We start from the raw sequence: 26,052 nt of genomic DNA on the forward strand, positions 1-26,052 counted from the left end.
GCCTTTGTGGAGTGCCATGTAGGTAGGTAAAAGGAAATGTTTGTGTTGAAGTGTTTATATATTAATTTTTTACTTAAAGTATTAATTTTTTGAATAGGTAATATAGTTGTCACTTAGATCAACATTTTTTGGATGAGAAATTTCATAATGATCTACAGCTGTAAAATAGTGGAATGCTTTTTGGATGGTGGGAGAGACCCAGATTCATTAGAGAAATGGTCCATTTGTGCTGTTTTATTAACACTTCCTACCTTTCTTGCTTTTGATTGCTGCCCTGTGTCACAGTAATGAACTTCAGGAGGGCTCTTCACTCTAATTTGCTGAAGTGAGGGTGTTTATGTGTTTGATGTGAGCATCATAGTAATGAGTGAGATTGGTATGAGCTACCAGGACACTAAAGCTTGCACTTTTTAGTGACGTCTGTGATTGTAATTGTCACTTGTTAAGCGCAAGTGCCCTTCATCATGACTTAAGGAATTGGAAAAGTAGACTTGAACTTTCAATCTGCATCTAGCTCTGGGACTAGCTTCTGTGTAGTTGAAGGAGTATAAAGTGAAAAGTTCCCAGAGTTGGGCTTTCCTGTATACCTCTGATTCCGTCACAATCGTCCTCTCTCTATAAATATTTTTTTTTTTTGGTCCCGGGGATCGAACTCGGGACCTTGCGCTTGCAAGGCAGGCGCTGGAACCACTGAGCTAAATCCCCGGCATTCTATAAATATTTTTAATCAATATCTAGTTCCAAATTAGTTTTTCTTGCTACATTTTAATTTATACTTTGTGGATCTTTGAAAGTTCAAGCAGAATTCCTTTGTCACTCCTTTCATTTTGTTCCTGGCTGTTGAAAACTTTTTTCCTTCTTCATCTCTTATTGGTGTGCTGTAACATGTTTTCCTTTTTACCCTAATACAGTGTAATTGTTGGTTAAGACTGTTTTCAACTTTTGTTTGAAAGTTTTCCTCCTTTTGTTAGAAATTACAGTACTTGTTTGCATTTTTGTCCTTGAAGGATGTGGCATTCTGTTTGCTATGTGTGGTAGAGTCCCTCCTGTTTGTCCTCAGGCCTGAAGTGATAGATCTGAAATCCTGCGCTTAAGCTCTTTGTAATATTGTAATGGAAATGCAGGCTGGGAAAATGCAGCCTGTAATCCACTGGGTTTCAGAGTACTGTGCCTGGCTCATTAGATTTGTTAAGGGTGATGCTTTTGTAAGTGGAGGCACTAATGGAGGCTTGGTTCTTAGAATTGCTCTGAAGGACATAGCAGGCCGCATGTCATAGCACGTTTCATTGGAGCTGTCCTTGCATCCTGTGTCTCAGGCCCAGAAGGGACGAGCAATTTGAAAAACTGCTAGAAAACCAGCTCAGTTTGTAACAACAGTATTGTGTGTTTTTTCTAGTTTTTTCAAGAAAACATTTAATTATGTTAAGTGTTGAAAGAATAGTACAGTGTTTATCTGTGTATCTACTCTCTTGCTTCAGTAATTGACATTTTGCTTTAAAGCACTATATGTGTCTATGTTTTGTTTTGTTTTAATTCAGCTTCTTGGATAGAAGTAAGTTGCAGCAGCTTAGTGTGGTGACACGCCTCTGTCATCCCAGCACTCTGGAGGCTGAGTTAGGGGGACCACCGCAAGTTTGAGGCCAGCCTGGGTTACATAGTGGGTTCAAGACCAGGCTAACTGCATAGTGAGACCCTGTCTTAAAACAAAAAAAAGAGAAGTTGCAGGTGTCATAACACTTCACCTGTGAAACTTCATTTGTATCACCACCACCTAAAAATAAGGACATTCTTTTACTCTTAATACTATTATTACATCAATGAAATAAAATTCCCAAATATGAATTTGAATACTGAGTCCATATTCAGATTTTTCCAGTTTTTCCCCTAAGTTATTTATGGTGTTTTTTTAAAGTCAGTATCTAATTAATATGCATTTTTATCGTGTGTATTTTTAAATTAGCTGAGTAATTTTATGGCATAATGGGGAAGCAATTAAAAATAATTTTTCCAGTTACTTGATAACTTGGGATCTTAGCAGCATTTTAAAATGCAAGCACACTAGCTTTGAGATGAGTTCAGAATTTCCATGTTAGCTGGGTGTGGTGTTGCCTGCCTGTAATTCTAGTTGTTCAGGAGGCTGAGGTAAAGAAGATTGTGGGGCAACCTAGGAAGACCCTGTCTCAAAATTTAGAAAGAGAAAGAAAAATAAATTGCATTTGTTGGCCACTTTTATGTTTGACCTTTTTTTGTACACACGTTCTTTGTGCAGCACTGTTTTAACTACCTTAATGTAGATGTAAATGGAATTGATGTGATTTTTTTCTACTCTGAGTATTATTGATGTGCAGACTTGTTTCTGTTTCTGTTTTGTTTTGTTTTTTGTTTTTTTGAGATAAGGTCTCACTGTGTAGTTCAGGCTGGCCTTAAACTCACTATGTAGCCCAGGATGGCCTTGAACTCGTGACAGTCCTTCTGCCTCAACCTCCTGGAGTGGTAGGATTAAAGGCATGTGCCACCATGCCCAGCCTCCTTTGTTTTTAATCTGCTATTTTGGTCTTTCTCTCCAGTTATTCTTAGAATTTTAATTGATTTTTAAAATTGGTATTTAGTTTGAAATTGGAGTTTCACTTCCTGCATTTTAATTTACTTTTAACTTTGTTGCTTGCTGAAGGTTCAAGTAAAATTCCTCTGGTGCTTCTTTCATTTAGTCCTTGCTATTTAAAACACCCTTTCTTTTTCATCCCTTACCCATGTGCTACATGTTAAAAGGTGCTTTGAAGCGATTAGGTAGTAAGTTCATATAATACCATCCTTCTGATAGTGTAATCTAACATTTGACTTTGGCACAATGCTGTGAATAAAATATCAAAGGAATGGTTCAAAAAGGCTCAAACTCGAAGATACAAAACTAGCTATCCATGTTTAAAAAAAAAAAGAACCAGTAAAAATCCTGAGAGTTTCATCTTTTTACCATCTAGTGAAAAAAATCAAAATATTGTGGATAGGAAGTCATCAGTACTCTATAATCTTGTATAACCTTTACTATGATAAAAACACTATGAATTTTGTTTATTAGTGTATACATAGCATTTTTAGACTTGTGTGTGTGTGTGTGTGTGTGTGTGTGTGTGTGTGTGTGTGTGTGTGGTGCTGGGGATTGAACTCAGGGCCTCATTCATGCTCTACCACTACTAAGCTATACTCATACCTGTAGACTCTTCCATACCTGTAGACTCTTTAAACATAACTTTACCTTTTCACCATGTGCATTGCATACACTCACTGTGAATTTTTACCTCTCAGCTGTGTATTTGCTAAAAACCATGAGGTCATCCCTCCTTGTCCATAGCTTTCACCCCTCTACTAAAAGAGTGGTGTAGTGGTGTATCTGCCTTTTTTTTTTTTTTTTTTTTTTGTACCAAGGATTGAACTCAGGACCTTGCACTTGTGAGGCAGGCACAGCACTACCGAGCTAACTCCTCAGCCCTATCTGCTTTTGACTGTGTGAGATGCAGTGCACAGAAAGGACCTGCAGTAATCAGGGAGAATAGCTGAGATGATTAAATGGGATAATATCTGCAAAGAGGAAAGCTAGGAAGGGAGCAAAATTCTGTTTTGTGCTGGCTTATTAACCAGTGGATCATGCTTACACTACATTATGAATGCAATGCTGGACATGTTTCGAGTTCCAGATGTGAGAATGCAATACAAAGTAAAGTGGTTATGGGCCGGGGATTTAGCTCAGTGGTTTTGCCGCCTGCTGCGCAAGCGCAGTGACCCGAGTTTGATCCCCGGTACCAAAAAAACCCACAACAAAGTAAAGTGGTTAGTAAAGTTTTATACTTTCTTGTGTGGTGTTAAGAGCTGTTAGTAAAGTGAGCATCAGATATCTTGGACTTAGTATAGTGGTACCTTGGTAGTTGTTGTCACTTGGTTCTGGGAGGCACAGTGAATAATCCTGTTCTTCCAAGGTCCTGGTTCTTGAGCTCACTTGCTATAGGCCTGGAGGACCAGTGGCTGGCCTAGTCCTGTGATCAGGGAGCCTTGCAGCAAGAGGAGACAGAGCAGGCTGGAGCTGGGTCCAGGGGCTGAGGGAAGAGTCATTGCTTTAGGTGAGTTACTCAGTTCTATTGACTAAAGAAGCTTAAAGTTTTGGTTATCTGGAATACTAGGAATGTACTCCTCAGATTCCCTGTTTCTAACCAGTGGGCAGTTCTCACTTTAACTTTTTCTAGTGGAAGTATTTCTAAAAAGGATCATAGACTTAATAAGGAAAATAAGTGGAACATCTTTTCAGTAAGTTTTGTGACTCCCTCCATCTGGAGGGAGCCATGTCACTTTTACAGTGGGCAATTTTATAGTATCTTAGTGCCCTTCTCTCCAGGCTTTTCAAGTGGAAGCCCTGGGTGCTATAACACCTGTTGCCCAGTGTTTCTGGTCTCTGTCCCTAGTACCTGCTGTAGCTGGCCCTTGTCCATGGAGCTGTGGAGGGCCCTGATGGGTCCATGGACTGTGTGGAACAAGCTTCCCTCCAAGAGGAATTGCAGAGTCTGAGGCGTTGTGTGTCAGGTGTGCTGTGTAACCTCACTGGAGCTAGTTTGGTGGTCTGATAGCTTTATCTTCCTGAATTCCTTTTTAAGTTAATTTGGGCATACATTATAAATAAATAGAGGTGTGGACTTTGTTTATTTCTGAGTTTTTATCTTTTCATTAGAGCAGGAGAGGACAGCTTTGGTTCTGTGAATCTCCCAAAGATGAAATTTTCTTGCATGTGTATCAATATTAGTTAAAATTAATGTTTCTTGGGCAACCCATTTGGGACCCCTCCTGTCTCTCAGGAGCTATTTCTATTCCCCATTCCTGTTTCCCAATAAATTTTCCTACTCTGAAATAAAAAAAGAAATTAATATTTCCTTCCCAGTAAGTCATTTTGTAGTTCAGTAAGTAAGAACTAAGAAAATGTCCTAAGTACTACTTAGACTCCAGAGAAAATGATGTTAAGGTTCTGAAAGACAAGTAGATTGAAGAGTCTTTCCTTCTTTTACAGTGGGTAGTTTTATACTAGCCTGAATAGATAGCCTGAATATGGGGAGAGAATGGAGATGGATGAGATGGGATGGTATGACTAAACCTTACAATTTTTACTAGCTGATTTTTATAGTTTTCTTATTTCCTTTTCCATTTTTGCTTGGAGGCCTATGATTTCTTTTTTAAAATACTCCTTTTTCTATTTTTTTTTAATTGTAGAAAGAATATGAAGCTGGGTATGGTGGCATATGCCTGTCATCTCAGCACTCAGAAGGCTGAGGCAGGAGGATTGCCGTGAGTTCAAGGCCAGCCCTAAACAACATGAGACCCTGTCTCAAAAAACAAAACTACCCCCCCCAAAAAAAGAATGAAAAAAATCAAACAAATGTGAAATGAAATGAAATGAATCCTACTTCTAATCCTACCTGAGAGATGGTCACTTTTAACAGATTGATATTTGATCTTCCAGAATTTAAAAAAAAGTGTATTTGTCATTATAATTCTGATCATTATCATCATGCATATTGTGTACGTGTTATTAGTGGTTAATGTAAACCTCTAATATACAGATTCGCTGTGCTGGGCTTTAAGCTTTTAGATATTGAGAACCTGGATTTAGTAGAAAATTTATTTGCTCTTTTTTTTTTCTCATTTTTAACTTATATGCAGAACTGTTATTGTTAAATTCAGTAATTTAAATAGAGACTGAACACAAAGATTTTTCTGCTTGTTTATACCTCCAATTAGAGCCTCCATTTTTTGTTTCCTATTTGTTTTGAAATAAAGGTGGAAAGCATCCTGTACTGAGGACTCTGCTGGGACCCAGGAGTAGCTTGTCTGTGTTTTACAGGTTAGGATCGGACCTGCCACAATGCTGGGAAGAGAAGGGCACAGGATTTCTTTCTTTTAGCTTCTCAATGGAGTGGTTAGGACTGCCAGGCAGCATTTTTCCTCAAGTGGACAGCCAGCCAGTAGGAACAGCAAGCAGGAGACACCTGCAGTCTGTGTGGGCCTGAGATGTAGTTGGGGAGTTGGCACTTCTGAGGCCCCTGGAGGAGACCCAGAAGAAGCAAGCAAGGGGAGCCTGGTAGTGATTTTACTCTCTTTACTTATCCTGGAATGCTAGGTTTCACTTTAAGTAAGTGCCATAATATCGGTCTTTAAATAACTGGGTAAACGTTTCTGGGTCACTTGCCATCCTGTGAGTCCATAGCCTTGGCTGTTACTGTTACTGACTGGCTGCCTCAGTCCCTTCTGGTCATAGTACTCATCTTGCTCTGAACGTTGTAACAGGGCTACTATGAAGTGAGAGCAGTTCTTCCCTATCCCTGGTCTGTGCTGCCCCCTTGCTCTTGGCAGATACAACTGTCAACTGTCATCATGTCCCAGCCACATGCTGAATTCAGGCCCCAGGGGCCACCTGTTGCCCTGGAGGAAACACCATCCTTCTTAAGACCAGACCATGTGTCTGTGCCCCCTCCCCCCATATCTGGTACCAGACTTGTCCTATGTGCAGATGAGTTTCTTCAAGACTAACCTTGGTCAGAAAGGGAAGGTTCTCCAGCACCAGCTATGGCTGGCACACCACCTGGCTTCCTCCTGTCTTTTGCTCTCAGGGCTTGTCCAGGATCAACTTCTCTTTCACACCTCTGTGCCTTGTCTTAGGTATGCTGGCCTCTCTTGCTTCTGTCTTTGGAAGACAGAGGTTGTCTTTATCCTCACGGAGATAAACCCTCTGCCTGTGTTGTTTGCTGCAGCTACCTTTAGTGGAATCCATTCCACTTGTTTACTTACTCAGGCAAAGGTGTATTGTGCTGGCTTCTATTGCCACTTCTAGAGTAATCCTCTCCCCCTCTCCTGATTTAGTAATAGCTTTGTTGATATAGGTAATTCATATACCATGAAATCCAGCACTTTGTGCAGTTTAGTGGTTTTTAGCATTCACACAGCTCTGCAGCTATCATCAGTATAATTTTAGAATATTTTTGTTGCCCCCAAAACAAAACACATGCACACTAACAGTAACACCTCACTTGTCAATCTCTCTGACCTTTTGGCAACTACTAATATACTTTCTGCCTCTATGGATTTGGCTCTTCATTATAAATACAATCACACAGTATATGGTCTTTGTGTCAGGTTTCTTTCACTTGGCATAATGCTGATAAAGCCTGTTCGTGTTATAATGTTACCTCAGCATTGTGTGGATATACCCACACACTGTATGGATATACCATTGTATGGATATAGTTTATTCATTCATCAGGTGATGGACATTTGAGTTGTTTCCACATTTGGGCCATTCTAAATGCTGCCATGAGCATGTATGCACAATTTTTTGTGTGGATGTTTTCATTTCTCTTGGGTGTAAACCTAACATTGAATTGTCATAGGGTAGCTCTAGATTTAACATTTCGAGGAGCCACAAAACTGTTTTCCACAGTAGCTGCACAGTGTACATCTTCTATCCTTGACCCTCAGCACTGAGTGAAGGATCTGATTCTTTCACACCCTCACCAACCCTTATTATTATCTGCCATTTTGTTTTAGCCACCTAGTAGGTGTAATGACATTTCTCAGTGTGGTTTTGATTTGCATTTCTCTGTTGACATCTATCTCTTCCTGTTCTTATGGCCATTTCTCTACCTTCTTTGGGTAAATACCTAAAGTCCTTTATCTGTTTTTAAACTGAGTTGTCTTTTCATCGTTGAGTTGTAAGAGTTTTTAATATAGTCCAGATGCAATTTTTCTAATACATGATTTACATATATTTTCTCTCTGGGCCGGGGATTTAGCTCAGTGATGCTGCCACCTGCCTTGCAAGCGAAAGGTCCTGAGTTTGATCCCTGGTACCAAAAAAAAGAACCTAGCTATATTTTTTCTCTTCCTATTGAAATCTTCACTTTCTGGATGGTGTCCTTTGGTAGTTCTCTGAGGCTTGAGCTATTTCAACATCCAATTTTGTACTGCTCCTGGCCAAACCACTCACTCAGTTACATTTTTGTCATTGTCCTCATTCCCACCTCCCTCAGTCCTTAGTGTGCTTGAGGTCACCGTGGACATCTGGGTTGCATCATTCTTGGTCCTCTTGTAATCCATTGCAGCACCCTATTCTAAAACTGCAAGGTGGGCCTTATCTCTCTCTTCCTAGCAGGCTCTACTTTCTGTCTTAAACGTAAATACTCTTCCTTTGTCTGCTTCCAGTGTCGCCCTCGAGCTTCAGTGCTGGCAGAGGAGACACTTGGTGGCTGGTCCACCAGATGGCCCCTGCAGCCTCACTGGTCTGGAGTGCCCGGTGTAGTGTCTCAAACTGGCTATACCCATATCATCCATTTTACCTGCCCCTCTAAAGCCTCTCCACACATTGGGTGCTATCATCTGTACCCTCTGCTCTTAGAGAACCACATGACTAAACAGGTAGATGCCATTGTGCAGACAAGGAATAGTTAAAAGAGGGCCCAAATGGATGAAGGAGATGCACTGTGTTCTTTGGTCAGGCAGCCCTGTTGTGAAGATGTCCCTTCTTCCCAGTCACAATCCTTGCAAGATTTCTGTAGACACTGACAAAGTTGGTTCTAAAATTCGTATGGCACTTCAAAGGATATGGAATACCAACAACAATTTTAGAAAGTAAAAATTGGATAACTTAATAGTACCAGATTTCAAGACTCACTCCAAGGCTACTATAATCATTCAGAATGTTCATTTAGCTTAGTGGGGCTGAACGGAGTCCAGAAATAGACCCATATATATGTGGTCAGTTATTTTCCTCAGAAGTTCCAGGGTAACTAAATGAGGAAAAGATGGTCTTTACAGAAATAGAGATTCATATGCAAAACTAAAAAGAATACAGAAATTAAGTCTAGAAGGAAATGTAAGAATGCAGAACCCACATGATGGCAGTGTCTTATAAAGCTAGATGTAAACATGCCATATAAACCAGCACCTTTTGAGAAACGATAGATCCTGTTCACAGAGAGACCTCTATCTAAATGTTCATAGAAGCTTTATTCGTTATAACTTCAGCTTGGATCCAGCCCGTTCTCTGTCAGCTGGTGCACGAACAGATCAATAGCAGTAAAAGGAATGAACTGCTGATCTTGCAATATGCATAGATCTCAAAAGCATTATCTTACATGAAAAGTCCAACCCAAAGGAAACAAAAAAGGTTGTATTTAAATGAAACTTTAGCAAAAGCAAACTGTAGTGATAGAAAGCAGAGTGGTGGTTGCTTGGGGCTGAAGTTGAAAGAGGCCAAAAAGTATCAAAACTAATAGAACTGGTAGTGCTCTTAAAAAAAATAACAGTTACTTTATATAAAACTTTTGTATATGTAGATACCATTACCTAACCCCTAATAGCACATCTTAAGATTTCCAAAAGCAAAATAAAATTCTAGAGAGCTTTGACATAGTTAGGAGGACCTAATTAGCAGCAAGAGAATTGATGTATAACTATAGTTCTATTTAAGGAAAATAAATACATAATCTGTTTTTACACTTTTCATGTTTATTTTGAGTTGCTTAGTTCTTTCTGTATTTAAATTGTTAACATTAAGTTACACTTTCTTTGTGAGAAAATGTTTTAAGTCACAAACTGCATAGTTTACCAGAAATTAATATAACCTTGGGCCGGGGATTTAGTTCAGTGGTTCTGCCGCCTGCCTTGCAAGTAAAAGGTTCAGAGTTCGATCTCTGGTACCAAAAACAAAACAAAACAAAACAAAAAAAAACCCCACAGAAATTAATATAGCCTAAAGTATAACAGTACAACTAAGTATATCCATCTTCCCCTACTCGAATATCAGTTATAGATAATTTAAAACATAATTTATAGACTTAAAGCCAGATCTCTAATTAATGCAGATGGGGAAAAACTGACATGTAATGAGTTATGTTTCAGTTGCTCAGTCCCCACCCCCAGCACTGGTGGCCAACAGTGCAGTTTACTACTTCACAGGCTCGCAGTTTATGGCCTTAGTACCTGATCATCCAAGGAATTCAGATTTCTTCCACTATACAGAGACAGATTCAAGAGCTCAAAGTCAAGTATTCTGTGTAAGGAGAAATGTCTAGCATGAAGATTATTTAAAGAAAAAGTAAAACTTGATGCACTCCCTTGAGCCACTAGTGCTGACATCAGATCACGTTGTACACATGATCCTTGTTTCCAACCGAGTTTCATTGGCTTTTTTTTTTTGAGACAGGTTCTCACTATGTTGTTCAGTCTGGCCTTGAATTCACTTATGTGGCCCAGGCTGGCCTCAAACTTTTGGTGATCCCCCTGCCTCAGTATCCAGAGTGGTGGGATTACAGGTGTGCTGCATCACACCTGGGTTTCATTGGCTTTTAGACAGTTTCCTGGATTGGGGAAACTTTTTTGTGTTAATATAAATATGTTCATCTAAACCTTCTGGCCATCCTAATACTGAAATCCTTTTTCCTTAAAAATGCAATATGGGCCAGGCATGGTGACAAGCCTGTAACCCCAGAACTTGGGAGACTGAGGCAGGAGGATCACTACAAGTTTGAGGCCAGCCTAGAATGTATATCGAGACCCTTCTGGCTGTGAGTGGTATTCCTGTTTATGTGGTGAAGAACGCAATCAATGGGACAGAATCTTCTGAGTACACAGTTGTGAGGTGCACTGTTGTGAGAAAAAGTGACATTAACATTTCTTTAAAGGAGAAAGAACCAAAATGAAGAAAAATTATGTTCTTAAAAAGGGGGAAGGTGTTACCCAACATAAAAATATAACACTAATTTGCAGAATGTTTATTTTCTTTGTCTTAAAAGCAGACAAAAGTATTCTGGATAAGATGTTGAAACTACTTAGATTTGAGGCAGTGTCTATTACACAAATGGAACAGGATGCAGTGATTTGACTCATGAAGGAAATGCCTGATTAAAACACAATCTCAGTCCCAGTGCCTGACATAGAAAATATGCAGTGTCTAGACACCCATCCCCAGTCTTTGTGGGGGCAGCTCCCTTGTGGGGAGAACCCTCCTGTCTCTGGGGAGGAACCTGCTCTCTCACCCTCACCCAGAAGTGGTGTACTCCCTCCATGTGAAAGTTAAGGCCCTGTCAAATTATCCTTTCTCGTGATTTGGGGAAAGTTGTTGATCAACAGTATTACATGAAAAAGAACTTTGGATTTTAATTAAATCCTCTGAATACTGTAGTATGACTGGTTTAACAATTGGAATATGATATAGTTGTTTCATTTAAACAAATTCACAGCTATTGGAAAATGTCTGAGTTTTAAAATACATAACCAAGAATGTGGCTGCAGAATTTTAAGCAGTGAAACACTTTAAAACAGTGAATAAATAAATAAATGCTTCTTTAGCAGGTGATATCGGTTATTTTGCCTTCAGAAACCTGGAAGCAGTTTTCTTTGGGTTTTAGTTGCTGTTATAGTGTATTGTTTTCTAGCTTCCTTAATTTGCCTTTGAAAGGCTGAAATAATTGACTGAAATCAGTGGCTCTGAAGAATCAGAAGTCTTCTCTATCAAGATAGCCAGCAAATGGCTACTGAGAGGGCTTCCTGAAGTCCCCTTTAAGGATATGCATGGTTGTGGTGCCAGGGGCCTCCGTTATTCCCTCAGTGGGGGTGCTGTCTTGTTCTGCCACCAGCGCAAGGACATCTCTGCTTGCCTCTGTGAGAATATCTGCTGCCCGAAGAAGCTGGCCCGAATGTCTACCTGGTTGGAGGTGTGGCTTCAGACCACACCAACAGCCTCAGCAGAAGTGCCCATTCCAGGGTCAGGCTGGCGGTGTGGCCACTTAGCACCCACATACCACTGGTCAAGTGCCAGAGCTGTAGCCTCCTGAAAGTAAGAGGGATACAAAGGAGAGGAGCTTATCATGGGTGACATGGGGACCCCTGCTGTTTCATCAACTATGACCTGTCACGCAGGGCCCAGGGTGAGTTGCTGGGTCAGGTCTGGTAGCTCCATGTATATAAGCACCCGCCTTGTTACACCTGACTGTCAGTGACACATAGAAAATCATTGCACAAACCCTTTGGTATGAAATTTTGGAAAATGTAATACCGAAAGTGAAATTTTTCACATGATATTTTTGCAAGGAGACAATTACCATTTTCACCCAAACAGTACTTTATTATTTAATTTTCCTATATGAAAGCAAAGGAGTGGGTTAAATCTTTTAGAGATCTTTTCTAGCCTTAAAGTCTTTTCTTGCAAAGCAGATAACTAATAGTGACATTGCTACAAAATGCCTTAAAAAAAGCAGTTGATCATAAATATTTGCTTTTTAATGAGACATATAAGGTGATCAAAATATACAGTGAATGTTAAAAAAAATTTATTACAGGGCCGGGGATTTAGCTCAGTGGTTTTGCCGCCTGCTGTGCAAGTGCAAGGACCCGAGTTTGATCCCTGGTACCAAAAAAAAAAAATTTATTACAGTAAAAGACACATTGCCACTAATCTTCTCAAAATACTTTCCCCTTGCTCTAAGCACACCTACTCCATCATTCTTGTTCTTGACACTTTCTGAATCAGTTCTGGAAGTCCTCTTTTGTCTATTGCCAAATGCTATCCAATGGAAAGGCAGGCTCATTAAAAAAATTACAGTGTCCTCATCTACTTTATTCACTGGATCTGGCACTGTGCAACTTCTGGCTCTTCTTCAGAGTCAAAATGACAATGAAAGGTAAACGTTGTGAATCCATTCAATACATTAAACATTCACTGTATTTTTTTTATCATATCTGGTAATTTACTTTCTACTCTTAGAGACAGAAAGTACTTTGTTTCCAACTTTGGATCTGTTGCAATTTATTTGACTTTTAATTCCTAGCAAAAATTTGAACTAAAATTAACAAAACTGAACAAATAAAGGGCTGGGGATTTAGCTCAGTGGCACCGCCCCTGCCTCGCAAGCACAAGGTTCTGAGTTCCATCCCCAGTGCCAAAAAAACCCCAAAACAACAACAAATAAAAAAGGGAAGAGGAAATGGGGATTTGGTTATGACATTTCACAACCTGTCTTTAGTCAGCAAACACTGCACTTGCTTGGTTTGAGCATGAATTTTGGGTAGGTTACTTTAACTCTTCTGTGTGGTTACTGCTATAATGATGAGCTACATGCTATTTTAGAATCTTTGGGAAGATTTAGCCACACAGCTGGTGATTCTTTTTCTGAGTAGATGGATCATGTTGTGTGTTTTTTCCCAGTTGAAAGTGTGATAGGTAACCTTTACAAGGACATATATCTTTATTGAAATGTGCCAGCGAATCATAGTGCTGAAATTCTGTGGTAAATCCTTTTCAGACTTGTTACATGTTTTGACGTAAAAGCACCACATAGCATATATTAGAACTATTTTTTATGTGCTACTAACATTCCACATACAGTAAAGCTCTTCTGTGTATCCCTGTGGCACTGCATTTTCCTGTTTCCAGGCTGCTTTCCTCAGGGAGGGGCGGGAGCTGCAGTGTGCATAGACTCTTAGAGCTCTCCTGTGCATGGCATGTCAGAGAGCTCACGCTGAGCTGGATTTAGAAGGCCAGACTAGAGACTACCTGGGAAGGAAGCAGGTGCAGCCACAAAAACTCGGAGCTGACTGTTCAGGTAGCACATTATAAAGGGTGGTGTTTATAATGTGAAGCAGAGAAAATGTCTTTGGCTTTGTTTAGCCACTTAGAAAGATGGAGGGGACACTTTAATGATATGATCTGTTGTTCACTTCAAGGATCTTTCTCATCAGAGGATTTTTTGTGGGGGTAACGAGCAAGGGCAGAGATATCTACTAGAACAAGAGCAGCAACTGCTGTCCTGTCCACTCAGAGGTGGGATGGAGCTAGATAGGGCTGGCTCATCACTTGTGTGCCCAGTGTGAGCAGGCCTCTACCCACCCCCACCCCCACCCCCACCAAGACTGTTTCCCATTGTGGCCATTTTTAAATCCAGTAACTTCTTTTTTGCCATGTTAACTGTCTTCTATGTTAGTGTCCCAGCAGGAAAATGAGAACAACCTTATGTGGGACAGCTTCTCAGACTGCCTTAGCAGCCCTTTCACTTGCCTCACTGTGGATTGTTGAGGCATACTGCAGGAGGTGGAGTGTGGATGTCTTCAGCTAGACTGGTGGTGTGCACTCTGGCTGTGGCACACATGTGGCAGTAGCTTCACACATTCTAAAGAGAACCACTGAGTTTCCAGGGATGTGTGGATTGTCTACATCAGCAAACTTTGCAGTAATGCTCTGTGTGCCCCTATAAATTCCATTTTCCCTTTACCAAGTACTAATAACCAAGACAGAGGGAATGTGCTGCCCTTGGAGGTGAAGAGCAACTATTTTACATGCGGGAAAATATGTTCTTAAGAAAAAAGCATTTTTAGGACCCGAGTTCAATCCCCAGTACCAAAAAAAAGAAAAAAGAAAGAAAAAGAAAAAAACATTTTTTTGAAAAAAGGAAATTTAAGGTAGTCTTGTGCATCTGAAAATGTATATGATAATAACCTCAAAGTGTATATGTATATGTATATGTTTCTTCTATTTGGTACTTAGGCTGAGTTTTTTGTTTTTTGTTTTTGTTTTTTTGGTACAGGGATCAAGCTCAGGACCTTGCGCTTGCAAGGCAGGCGCGGCCCTACTGAGCTAAATCCTCGGCCCCAGGTTGAGTTTTTATAATCTATTTTTCTGTTTCTTTTTCAGTATTTTAAACCAACACAAGTATTATTTCAGTGTTAGAGGCCACTCTAACCAAAATGGGTCTGGTCTCACTGGGCTAAAAGCAAGGTGTCAGCAGGCCTGTGTTCCTTCTGGAAGCTCTAGGGAGAATGGGTTCTGGCCTTTTCCAGCTTCTAGCAGCTGCCTAGATTCCTTGGTCTCTGACTCCCTCCTTTCTCATCAAAGGTAGCAGTGGCCAGTCAAGTCCTTCTCATGCTGCTTCACTAATTGCTTGTCTCTTTTCTCATATTAAGAAGGACATTGGGTCTATCCAAATAATCCAGGACATACTCTTAAGATCAGCTAACTAGCCAGGTGTAGTGGGGCATGCCTGCAATTCCATTTGAGAGGCTGAGGCAGGGAATTTACCAAAAGTTGGAGGCCAGCTTGGGCTACACAGTGAATTTAAGACCAGCCTGGACCAATGAGACACTGTCTTTTTAAAAAAAAAAAATCAACTGACTAGCAACCTTAATTCCATCTTTCTATGTAACCTAACATATTCAGACTGTAAAATAAGATGTGGACAGTGTTGGGGGGCTCTTACTCTGCAGACCCCAAAGCCTTTGTCGGATGTTTTTACTTTCTTCTCAGTCTGTCAGCCTACTTTTTCCTGCCATCAACTGTTCTTGGATAATCATTATCCTACACTTTATTCCACATTTCTCTCTCACTCTTTCATCAGACATGCCCCTCAGTGGGCCATGGTATTGTTTTTCTCCAATGCAGAACTAAACTTGGCCTTTTAAAAATTATTATTATTAATTTTATTGGAACATTTTAGGTATACAATATAATGACATTCTTCATTGGAAATTTGCACCTTTACATAGTCTCTCTTGGTTCTTACTTTTTCCGCATTCCCCTGCCCTCCCTTCAATCCCTCCATCCCTCCCTATTTACAAAGGCTTTGTTTCTATTTTTTCATGTTAATTCCATTCCCTTCTTTCCTTTCTGCTACCTCTTCCACTTGCCCTTCCCCTTTGCCCCTTTTCTTCCTATTTCACATTATCTATTATACCTTTTAGTCCTTATTTACACTCAGTTTCTCACACTAGAGCAACTATTTGATATTTACACATGTGTGTCCTATTTATTTTACTTGAGAGTATCTCCTCAGTGTCCATCCATTTAGCTATAAATGTCTCTAATTTCTCATTTTTTATGCCTGAGTAGTACTCCATTTTATTTAAAAAATCACATTTTCTTTATCCAGTCTCCAATTGATGGGCAATGGGGCCGCTTCCAAGTTTTAGCTATATTGTTAAATTGTGCTGCTACGAACATGGGTGCACGTATATCACTGTGGTATGATTCTTTTATTTCTTTGGGGAAGATACCCAGCAGGGGAATAGCTGGGTCAAATGGGACTTCCAGTCCTAGTTCTTTGAGGTATCTCCATACTGATTTCCACAGTGGTTGCACCAGTCTGCACTCCCACCAGCAGTGGAGCAGGGTTCCTCTTTCCCCACAGCCCTGCCAGCATTTGTTATTGGTTGATTTCAAGATAGCAGCCGTTCTTTCTGGGGTGAGGTGGAATCTCAGAGTTGTTTTCATTTGCATCTCTCGAATGACCAGTGATGTTGAACATTTTTTCGTATGTTTATTTGCTATTTCTATTTCTTTGTCTGAGAAATGTCTGTTCATTTCAGATGCCCATTTTTCGATTGGGCCTTTAAATTTGGGAGGTCTGATTTTTTTTAAGTTGTCTATTCTAGATATTATACCTTTGTCTGAGGAAAAGCAGGTGAAGATTTTTTTCCCACATTGTGGGTTGTCTCTTCACACTGTTGGTGGTTTCTCTTTCTGTGCAGAAGCCTTTTAATAAGAAGAGATCCCACTTGTTGACTGTTTGTGCTGGTTCATGGGCAACTGAGGTTTTGTTCATAAAATCCTTTCCTACACCAATGTCTTCAAGAGTTCTACCTAACCTCTGTTCCAGCCAGTTCAGCGTTTCTGGTTTAATATTTAAATTTGGCCTTTTAAGGTAGATTCAGGCACTTGATAACTGCATTTCTCCCCATAGTTTGAGGGACTGCTGAGTTCAGGTTCAAAGGTCACACTAATACCAGTCTTGTTTGCTGATACGGTAAGACAGGAAGCTAGTGGTGACCCTCCGGCTTCTCCTGGGCTGCTCTGTGCCTTGCTTGTTGTGGGGTACATGTCCTGTTCCCAGATGTCCCAGGAGTGATGAAAGGCTGTTGATGTTCCTTTAACCTAACTGAGTTAATATTTCATTAGCTAAAAGGAAAATCCAGTTCTTGAGTTTCAGAGAATGAAACATCTAGGGAATTAGTAGGGCCAGAATCTCACAAGTAGTAAGAAACAGACCTGATGGGATACTTGCACATAGCACTGTGTTATAGTTTCTGGGTCTGTATCTGGATTTGCCTGGATCTGGGGCCCATGCCTTCTGCTGATGCATGGATTTGTCTCCTCAGGTCCGAGCCCACCAGCTGGTCTTGCCACCCTGCGATGTAGTGATCAAAGCTGTTGCTGACTACGTCCGCAACATTCAGGACACTTCTGACCTGGATGCCATAGCTAAAGATGTTTTCCAGCATTCACAGGTAAAATGCACAAACTCACAGGAGACGGCTTTGCATGGTGGTGTGTCCAGTTTGGAAAGGAGGCTTGGGAGGAGCCAGCTGACTGTGTGTCTGGGAGCAGTTGGCCTGTCAGGCCACTGTGAAGGAGCCCTTGGCCTCAGGCCGGCAGGTTGAGGCTGTTGCAGAGTGCCATCCACTGGCCAGGCAATCTCAGCTACTTCACTTCCCTTGCCTAGCTTTACTTCTAGCCTGAACAGAAGGAGCTGTATTAAAGTAGCTGATTGCTGAGTTTCTGCTGCTCCCAAGTTCTTGAATTAATAAGATCTGTATTCCAGAGCATTCAGAAGATAAACTGTGTTAAATGGTAGTATGAATCTGCTTTATCGGTACCCTAAGGTGTTGGTCAGGGATTTTCTGTTTTGGGAAGTAAGGCATACAGACAAGACAGTGTCCTAGAATAGGTGAGGTTTGGGGGTACTCCTGCTCTGTCTCTAAAGAACTTAAACCAACCTGGACAGGTGCATCCCTGATCAGTGTGCTGCTGTCTATTCCACTTTCTACAGGTGGCCAGGTGAATCCCTCAGCAGGATCAGAGATGGAATAGAGTGGAAGCCAGAGAAGTCAGTGAGCTAGAGTCCAGCTCTGCTGCTAGCTTAGAATTATAAGTACATTACTTTAAACGAGTTAGTTTTGGTTTGATTCTTCGGTAGTAATCTCTTGATTTTCCCCTAGGTTTCAGTATCATTCTAAATTTTTATCTAAATTGAAAGGCGGCTACAGATTATTATACATGTGCTGAATTATAAAAATATGTTCATACACATGACCAGTGGCATAACTAAGGTTTTCCTACATCTGTTTCAGTCTAGAACAGATGACAAAGTTATTCGATTTAAGAGAGCAATTGGATATTACTCAGCGACTAGTAAGCCTATGTCTTTTCATCCACCACATTACTTAGGTAAGTAAATAAGGCCTCTCTGTGATCGGTATTGACCATTCAATAATCCAGAGGTTTAATTATTCACCTCCGAATCTTGTAGATTTATGCTTTGAAAGTGTGATTTTTTTTTTTCCCCCTGCATTTACACAAATAAGTGTAGCCGACTTTCCTAGTAATCCCTGAGATATTGAGGAGCAAGAGCAAACCTATAAACTTTTTAGAGAATAGCAAGGGCCATGGAGATACAGGCTCCAGATCATAGTGATGTAGAGATATTGGTATCTCTGAATTCCCTGAGGACATAGGAAGGCCTTTGGGTCTGTAAATAACTTCATAAGTGCTTTAGATTTATAACTCTTTTGGGGCGGGGGGAGACCATATTTAATGTAGAGGTTTGAAACTGACTGAAAATAATTGATAAGTGTTAGACTGAAGGCTGCTTACATATGATGGCTTACAGGAGGTTGTAAAGCACTGAACCCGAAGTACCTTTCTCTTTCCTGAATCAAACCTGCCTTATAAAAGTACACAGCAGTGAAGTCAAAGAAATCATGCTCCAACTCTTGAATTTTTTTTTTCTTCATGTCAGCTGTTAAAAGAAGGTATGTTCAAGAGATTCTTGAAGGAGTTAGATTTTTTATTGGTTTTGGGAGTTTAATTCCAAAGTTGAAAATATCTCAAAGAGCTGTTCCATACTGTGGTAGTATCCTGCATGGATTTGAACGTAGTGCCACCTGTGTGCCAAGCACTGGGGACACCAGTTGGAGACCTGCTGACTTGGAATGTACACATCGAGGGGCAAGTCAGTGTGGCCTGCCAGATGCTGTGAATAAAAGAGGTGGAGATGGAGGGCCAGGGCTGCCTGGCCTTCTCTCCCTGCCCAGTCTCCCTGTTGATGGCATAGACACACCCATTACACTTGGAATAAATCCCAGCTCCTCACCCACCTGCCCCATGACCCATGGCAAGAGCCACAGCCAGCTCCTCCTTCCTGAGGCCCAGCCTTCTCTCTTGCTTTGAGGGAACCAAGCTTCCTGTGCCCCTGTACCGGCTGTTGTGCTTAGAGGGCTTCTTTCCCTAACTGTGTTTGTGTCATCTGAGGTATGAGACCCGGGCTTAGATGTTTCTTCTCTGAAGCCACTAGGTGATCTCTGGCCCCTCTTCACTCTTGCTCACTCCAAGAATGTAGGGGCTGGGGGAACCAGGACCTGTTTTGTATCCTCAGTGGATAAACTCTTGACTGAATGAATTAACTCATTGATGGTTTTTAAATCAGGAGAGAAATAATTAGACATGTTTGGGGACTACTCTTGGAGAAGGGGGTGCAAGGTGGTGGAAGGCAAGAGGCTAGGAATACACTGTTCTGTAATCAGAAGTGTACTGTGCACCCTGCAGACCTTGTGGCTGTGAGGTTGGCTCAGACCCCCGCACCTGACACACCTGGCAACTGGGCCTCCTGCTTTGGGCACTCTTCTACTAGAACTGTGTCATTTATGCATGTACAGACAAAGTATATGTAAAATGCATTAGTGAAGTGCTTGTTCAAAGGCAGATGCTGTCACTCTTATTCTTATAGGCAGAATGGGCTAAAAGGGGACTGAATAATTGAAAACTGAAGGGTATTAATAATTGGAAAACCTGGAAGTTCCTCACAGAGGTGAGACTAGCTTCTTCGAAGAATGTCAACATTCTGCCCTCCTTTGTGTTAGTCCATTTTTCACTACTATGAGGAAATGGCTGAGCTGACTAACTTTATAAAGAAAGGTTTCCTTAGTTCACAGTTCTGAAAGGCTCAAGGTCTCCAGTGAGGAAGTCATGGCAAATCAGGTCCGTCCCAGTGGCAGGAGTAGATGTGGAAGCGAGGGATCACATTGCAAAACAGGAAGCCAGAGGGAAACTGGTTCCACAGTGGCTCCCATGGATAGCACCACCAGTGCCCTGATAGTCTTCCACTAAGCCCCGTCTCCTGAAGCTCTGTAACCTCCCACATCACCAGACTGGACCTCTGGGAGGCAACTACATCCAAACTAGCACATGGGACCAAACCTTATGGCAGTTTAGTTTAGCAGTCATTAAAATAGTATACCTGGAACCAGAACATTTATTCAGGAGGAGAAAAATAGGAAAATAAGTGTGGAGAGAGAAAGTATAGTCAGCCCTCCATCTCTGCAGTCCCACAATAATGGATTCAACCAATTTTGGAATGAAAATATTTGAAAGAAACCTTTTTTGTCAGTACTGACCACGTGCAGACTGTTTTCTCTTGTTATTATCCCTGAAACAACATGGTGTAATTACTATCTGCTTACTCTTTACCTTGTATTAGGAATTATAAGTAAACTAGAGATGGTTTAAAGTATGTGAGAGGATGTACATATGTTGTAAGCAAATACAGTACTATGCCATTTTATACAAGGGACCGGAGCGTTTGAAGGTTCTGCTATCTGTGGAACTCATTCTTGGGATAGTGAGGACAACCATACACCTCACACTTGGCGTTGATCTGGGCTACTATTTTGAAGATGTTTGGAATGAGCAAGACAAGATTTAAATTAAGTTTTAAGTTTGAATGTCTTAAAAAATGTATATTGTTGTGTTCTTAATAAACATCATAGGTAAGGAATTTTTACAGGAAGTTGGCTCAGAATTCAGTTTATTCTCTTTTTCACTACAGAAAGAATAGGACAGATTATGGAGGACAGGGATTTAATTGGTATGATATTTTCAGGCAGGCTAATGTAGTTAATAACTCCTCATAGATCCTTCTCTAAACATTTCCTGAGGCTTGGGACTATTGCGGAAATCAGAATTGCATGCTGAGGGACAGGCATACAACCATGCAGGCACAGAACTACAGCAAGACAGGGAGTGGAGCGGGGTCAAGCTTCAGGGTGGGTGCTGTGTGGGCCTTCAGTATGGCTGTAGTGAAGCTAAAGAGAGACTGAGGCAAGAGTAGGAGGCCAGGCTTATCTCATGCTATCTGCATGCAATTTGAAGCCTACAAAAATGGGTCCTTTTTTTCTGGTCCATCACGGTATTTTACAGGAAAATAACTCTGAATTTTACAAAACCAAAGTGTAGACATAACTTTCTTACTCTTTAGAACCTGTATTCACTAATTATTTCAGAAATTAAAATATGCAGTTTTAAGACATTTTAAGAGTCATGCAAGCACCTTAGAGGATCACTCTGGGGGAAAATGGAGTGAGTTGATTCTAATCCAAGGTTTCTCAGCCTGGCTGGAATTTTAGATTCTACCCCAGATGCTTCCTATATCAGGAGCTTAATCAGGACTCAGGTATCTATAAGTGTTATTCAGCTTTTCCCCACTACTGAAATACCTAACTTAAGAAGGAAAGAGGGAGCCAGGGATTTAGCTCAGTGGTTCTGCTGCCTGCCTCGCAAGCGCAAGGACCCGAGTTTGATTCCTGGTACCAAAAAAAAAGGGGGGGGGGTTAGCTCACAGCTTTGCAGTTTCGGGGCATAGTGCTGGTATCAGCTCAACTTTGGTGAGGACCTCCTCATTTCCATCACATCATGGAGGATGGCACTTGGTGGGACTGTGTGGGAGAAGTTTATCACATTTCAGTACAGGAAGCCAGAGTGCAGGTGAGGGCAGGTCAGGGCTTTTATAGTATCTGTCTAAAAAGCTCTATCAGGGGTCACACAAGAATCACTTTTGACTCTTCTGAGGGTACACCCCTCAGTTGACCTAGGACCTCCCTCTGCCCCTTCCCCCCAGCCCCCAGTGAAAACGTGGTCTGCACCACCTAACATCACCATCCTGGGAACCAAACTTCTAATACAGCAGTCTCTGGGGAGCTAGGGAGACATCCAGTATCCAAACCATAGAACTATATTAGAAGGAAAAAACAATCTCCCAGGCTCATCCTTGGTTCCTCTCCTTGTGAACCTGCAAATCTTATGCAATATTGAAAGTTTTACAAAACATACTTTTACTATACAAGCCAGCAGTCTTGCTCCTTGTTATTTAGCCAAAGAAGTTGAAAACTTATGTCCGTACAGATAACTGCATTAAAATGTTTATAGCAGCTTTGTTCATAACTGCCCAGATTTGGAAGCAACCAAGCTGTTCTTTAGAAGGTGAGTAAATATCATTCGGCACTTAAAAGAAATGAATTATTCAGGCACAAAAAGATGTAGAGGAAGCTTAAATGTACTTTATTAAGTGAAAGAAGCCAATCTGAAAAGGCTACATATTATATGAAATCCTGGAAAAATGCTAAACTATGGAGACAGCAAAAGGAAAGTGTTCAGCAGGAATTACAGGGAGGAACAACAAATAATTGGAGCACAAGCCACTTTTAGGGCAGTGACACTATTTTGTATGAAACTGTAATCTAGGCAAATACATGTCATTAAACATTTAGCCAAACCGGTAGAAGGTTCAGCACCAAAAGTGAGCCCTTAATGTAAAATATGAACTTTAGTTTATAACAGTATATCAGTATTGACTCATCAGCTATAATAATTGTAGCACACTAATGCAGGGTTGTATAATTTCTGGTTATATTTTATATGATTCTAAACTGCTGCAAAAATTTTTAAAGTTTTTAAAGAATAGTAGCTCATTGATTTTTCTATTACATGCTGAGCACTCTGGAGGTATACAGAGGTTGGTGGGGCAGACAGACGCCACAGAATTCTGTAGGAATGAGAATAGGAAGCTCAAGGAAGAGCAACCTGCCAATATATGATTCAATCAGGGGCTGATCCATTAATTAACATGGAGCGTGAGGTTTGATAGTTTGATAGGACTTTAGCAAGGTGTAGATACAGGAGAGAGTGTATTTCAGGCAGACGAGATCGCATATACAAAGGTCCCTAGTTGGAAAGAAGATGGCATGGAAGAAAAAAGATGACTGTGATGGGAGCACAGACAACTGGGAAGAGTGGTCAGGTGATGTAGAGAGCTGCATGGCAGAATCCTTGGATTCTAGACCTAGGATGATAAAAGCTCATTGAAAGATTTCGAACTATAAAAACTCAAGTGATTGTATAACTATCATCCTGCAGTGAACACTACCCGTAGTTCTCTCATATATCCTTCTGGTTGAGTTCCTCACTTGCCTTACCCTAAATTTTGTAATACTTATACTCTTTTCTATATAATTTTACTGTGTCTGTATATTTCTGGATACTGAATAGTGTTGTTTGTCACTTTATCTTTTTTTTGTTACTTTATCTTTTTTTTGTTGTTGTTTGGGGGAGGAGTTGTTACTGGGAATTGAACTCAGGACCTTGCACTTGCGAGGTAGGTGGTGGAACCACTGAGCTAAATCCCAGGCGCATGTCACTTAATCTTTGACTTGCTTTTTTGGTTCAGTATTCGTAGTACTGGGCTTCATTTCTTGTGGTATAGTTCATCTTTACTGCTGTGTGTAGCGTTCTGTTGTGTTACTGTTTCTCCATTCTGCTATTGATGGAAGAAAATTAGGCTGTTTTCAGCTTCACACCATTGCAGTCAGCACCATGTGAGCTTTATTATATGACCTGCTGTACTCAGGTGTGACATTGTGGGCAACTCAGGACCATGCTGCTGCATGGCAAGAGTGCACCCACAGAAATGAGGTGCCCTCTTGTTGTTCCACATTCTTTATTCATCTGGTGATTTTGGATTTATATGCCAGGATGGTTTTAGGCTCATTTCTAATTACTAAGGAGGTTGAGAATCAGTAACTGTGTTTATAAACCCTTAGTGTTTGTTTACCTATTTCTGATAGGTGTTTTTTATTTTCTATATTGATCCATGGAATATTGGATTCAATCCTTTGTCAGGTAAAATGGTTGCAAATGTTATGTCCTAGTTTGTGGCTTACATTTCTTTTTTCTGTGTGATATGCTTTTCTGTTACATTCTTAGTTTTAACAGTGGATATGTACATTTTTTTTCCTGTGTTGTTTGCTCTGTTAAGAAGTCCTCCCCAGCCAGGGATTTAGCTCAGTGGCACTGCGCCTGCCTGGAAAGCACAAGGTCCTGAGTTTGGTCCCTGGTACCAAAAAAAAAAAAAGTTCTCCCCTTTATTTATGGTAAAATGGCGTCATGGCAGAGGTCTGCCTCCCAGATACCACGTTGTGGGGGAAGAGGAGCAGCTGTGTGGGCCTCTCTGGAGGTGTGCTAGATGTACAGGGCTTGTTGCACATCCCTTCACTCCTGGGTGTGCATTAAAAGTGTTCAGAAGAACAAAAAGAACATGTAAAGTAAAACTGCTTCTCTGGTCTGACATTTTGTCTTTTCCTCGAAAAGTTTTTGCCTTTTTAATCTATTTGCCTTGAATTTTTCTTATGATGTGAACAGGAATCTTTCTCTTTTCCCACATGGATGACCTGCTGTCTCAGTGCCACTCAAGGCCAGGCCACCCCTTTTTGTCCTTAGAAAAGTCTCTATGTTCGGGTCTGTTTCCAGCCTTATTGAATTTCCAGTTGCTATCCTTATGTCAATGCTACATCATCCTCATCACCAGAGCCCTATGTTAATACTTAATTGCTCTTAGATCTGTTAATACTTGATCTTGCTTAGATCTGTCCACTTAATATTTCTGTAAGAGGCTCAGACTATTCTTGACCCTTTTATTTTTATTTTTATTTTTTGGGACTGGGGATCGAACTTGGGACTTTGCGCTTGCGAGGCAGGCAGTGGAACCACTGAGCTAAATCCTCAGCCCTTGACCCTTTTATTTTGATACACATTTTGTGATCCACGCACAGGTTTTGTTGGAATTGCACTGACTCAATAGATCAGTTTGGAGAAAATAAATATCATTGATACTGAATATATTCAAGAAAATGTTGGTTGAGCAGTCTGCCTCAGGTCATTTCCGTAAGGGGTGGACTTTTGAAATGGAAGGGAGAAGTGAGTGAGTTTCCATAGTTAAGGAGATAAGGAATATCTAGAGGGGGACTGGAGACCCTGGGTTGCTCTGGGGCATGCACTCCACAGTGGGCATGGGGAGATTCAAGCTCCCTTCTAAAACTCCTGCCACAGGCCCACACCCTGGTTACATTGTGCAGACTGTGGGCTGATGTGTGGGCAGCAAGTCCACTCCTTCACAGAAGAGAGATGTGCAAAGGGGACCTACCAAAATAGATCATAGACCAGGAGAGCTGCACACAGAACACTGCCCTCAGGTGCTTGTGTGAGCAATCAAGTGAAGCAGCCCCCTACATTATTGGGTGCTCTAGTTCTTAGAAATTTGTTACTCCTTTTGATTTTAAGTCGACTTTCCTAGTTTAATTTTTAATATTGTTCCCAGTTCCTTCAGATGCAGTGGAGAATGTACCTGCTCAATTTGTACTCTTCACTTCCTTGAATTTAGCCTTCTTAAGCCGATTGTTCCTCAGGTCTCACAGCCTTCCACAACTAGGTCTCTTCTCCTGGACCTTGAGTTAGGCTCCTCTGGTGTGGTCTGGCCAGCCCGTAGGCTCATCCTGGGGTTCCCAGGATGCTGGCTGACCTTGTACCTGGTCTTGGTCTGGGCTCAACCTGCACAGCTCTCTTGTCAGGTGTCTCCCTGCAGCCACAGCCAGACCAGTCCCCTGCTCCTCCCAGTGGGCTCTGGTCTCATCCCTGCCTTTCTGAAAAGTACTCATCTATAGTGTAATGGAACAGATTATATGAAAGTCTCCTACCTTTAACTTTGTGGCTTCATTGCTACAGAATGTTGCTATGTAGGGGCTGGGGGTGTACCTCAGTGGTACAGCTCTTGCTTAGCATGTATGAGGCTCTGGGTTTGATAATATTTAGTAAATATGTCTGTTGAAATGTGTTTAAAATAGTGGGAAATTTTTACTTTGTCGCAAGCATTAAAA

General features: G+C 41.1%; 1 protein-coding gene across 3 annotated transcripts in view; it reads left to right on the plus strand.

Moving 5' to 3' along the window:
* Nucleotides 1-26,052, plus strand: part of Fam120a (family with sequence similarity 120 member A) — a 102,303-nt gene that overhangs the window by 24,100 nt on the left and 52,151 nt on the right. For all 3 annotated transcript variants that reach the window (XM_087205943.1, XM_004870062.4, XM_087205944.1), the window contains exons 4-5: nt 17,173-17,301; nt 18,145-18,241. In XM_087205943.1, the coding sequence (XP_087062069.1) occupies nt 17,173-17,301; nt 18,145-18,241 (226 nt within the window). The remainder of the gene's footprint in view (nt 1-17,172; nt 17,302-18,144; nt 18,242-26,052) is intronic.

Source organism: Heterocephalus glaber, unplaced genomic scaffold, assembly GCF_053883595.1.
Source record: "Heterocephalus glaber isolate CG9 unplaced genomic scaffold, H.glaber_assembly_v1.0 deba00000621, whole genome shotgun sequence".
NCBI lineage: Eukaryota > Metazoa > Chordata > Mammalia > Rodentia > Bathyergidae > Heterocephalus > Heterocephalus glaber.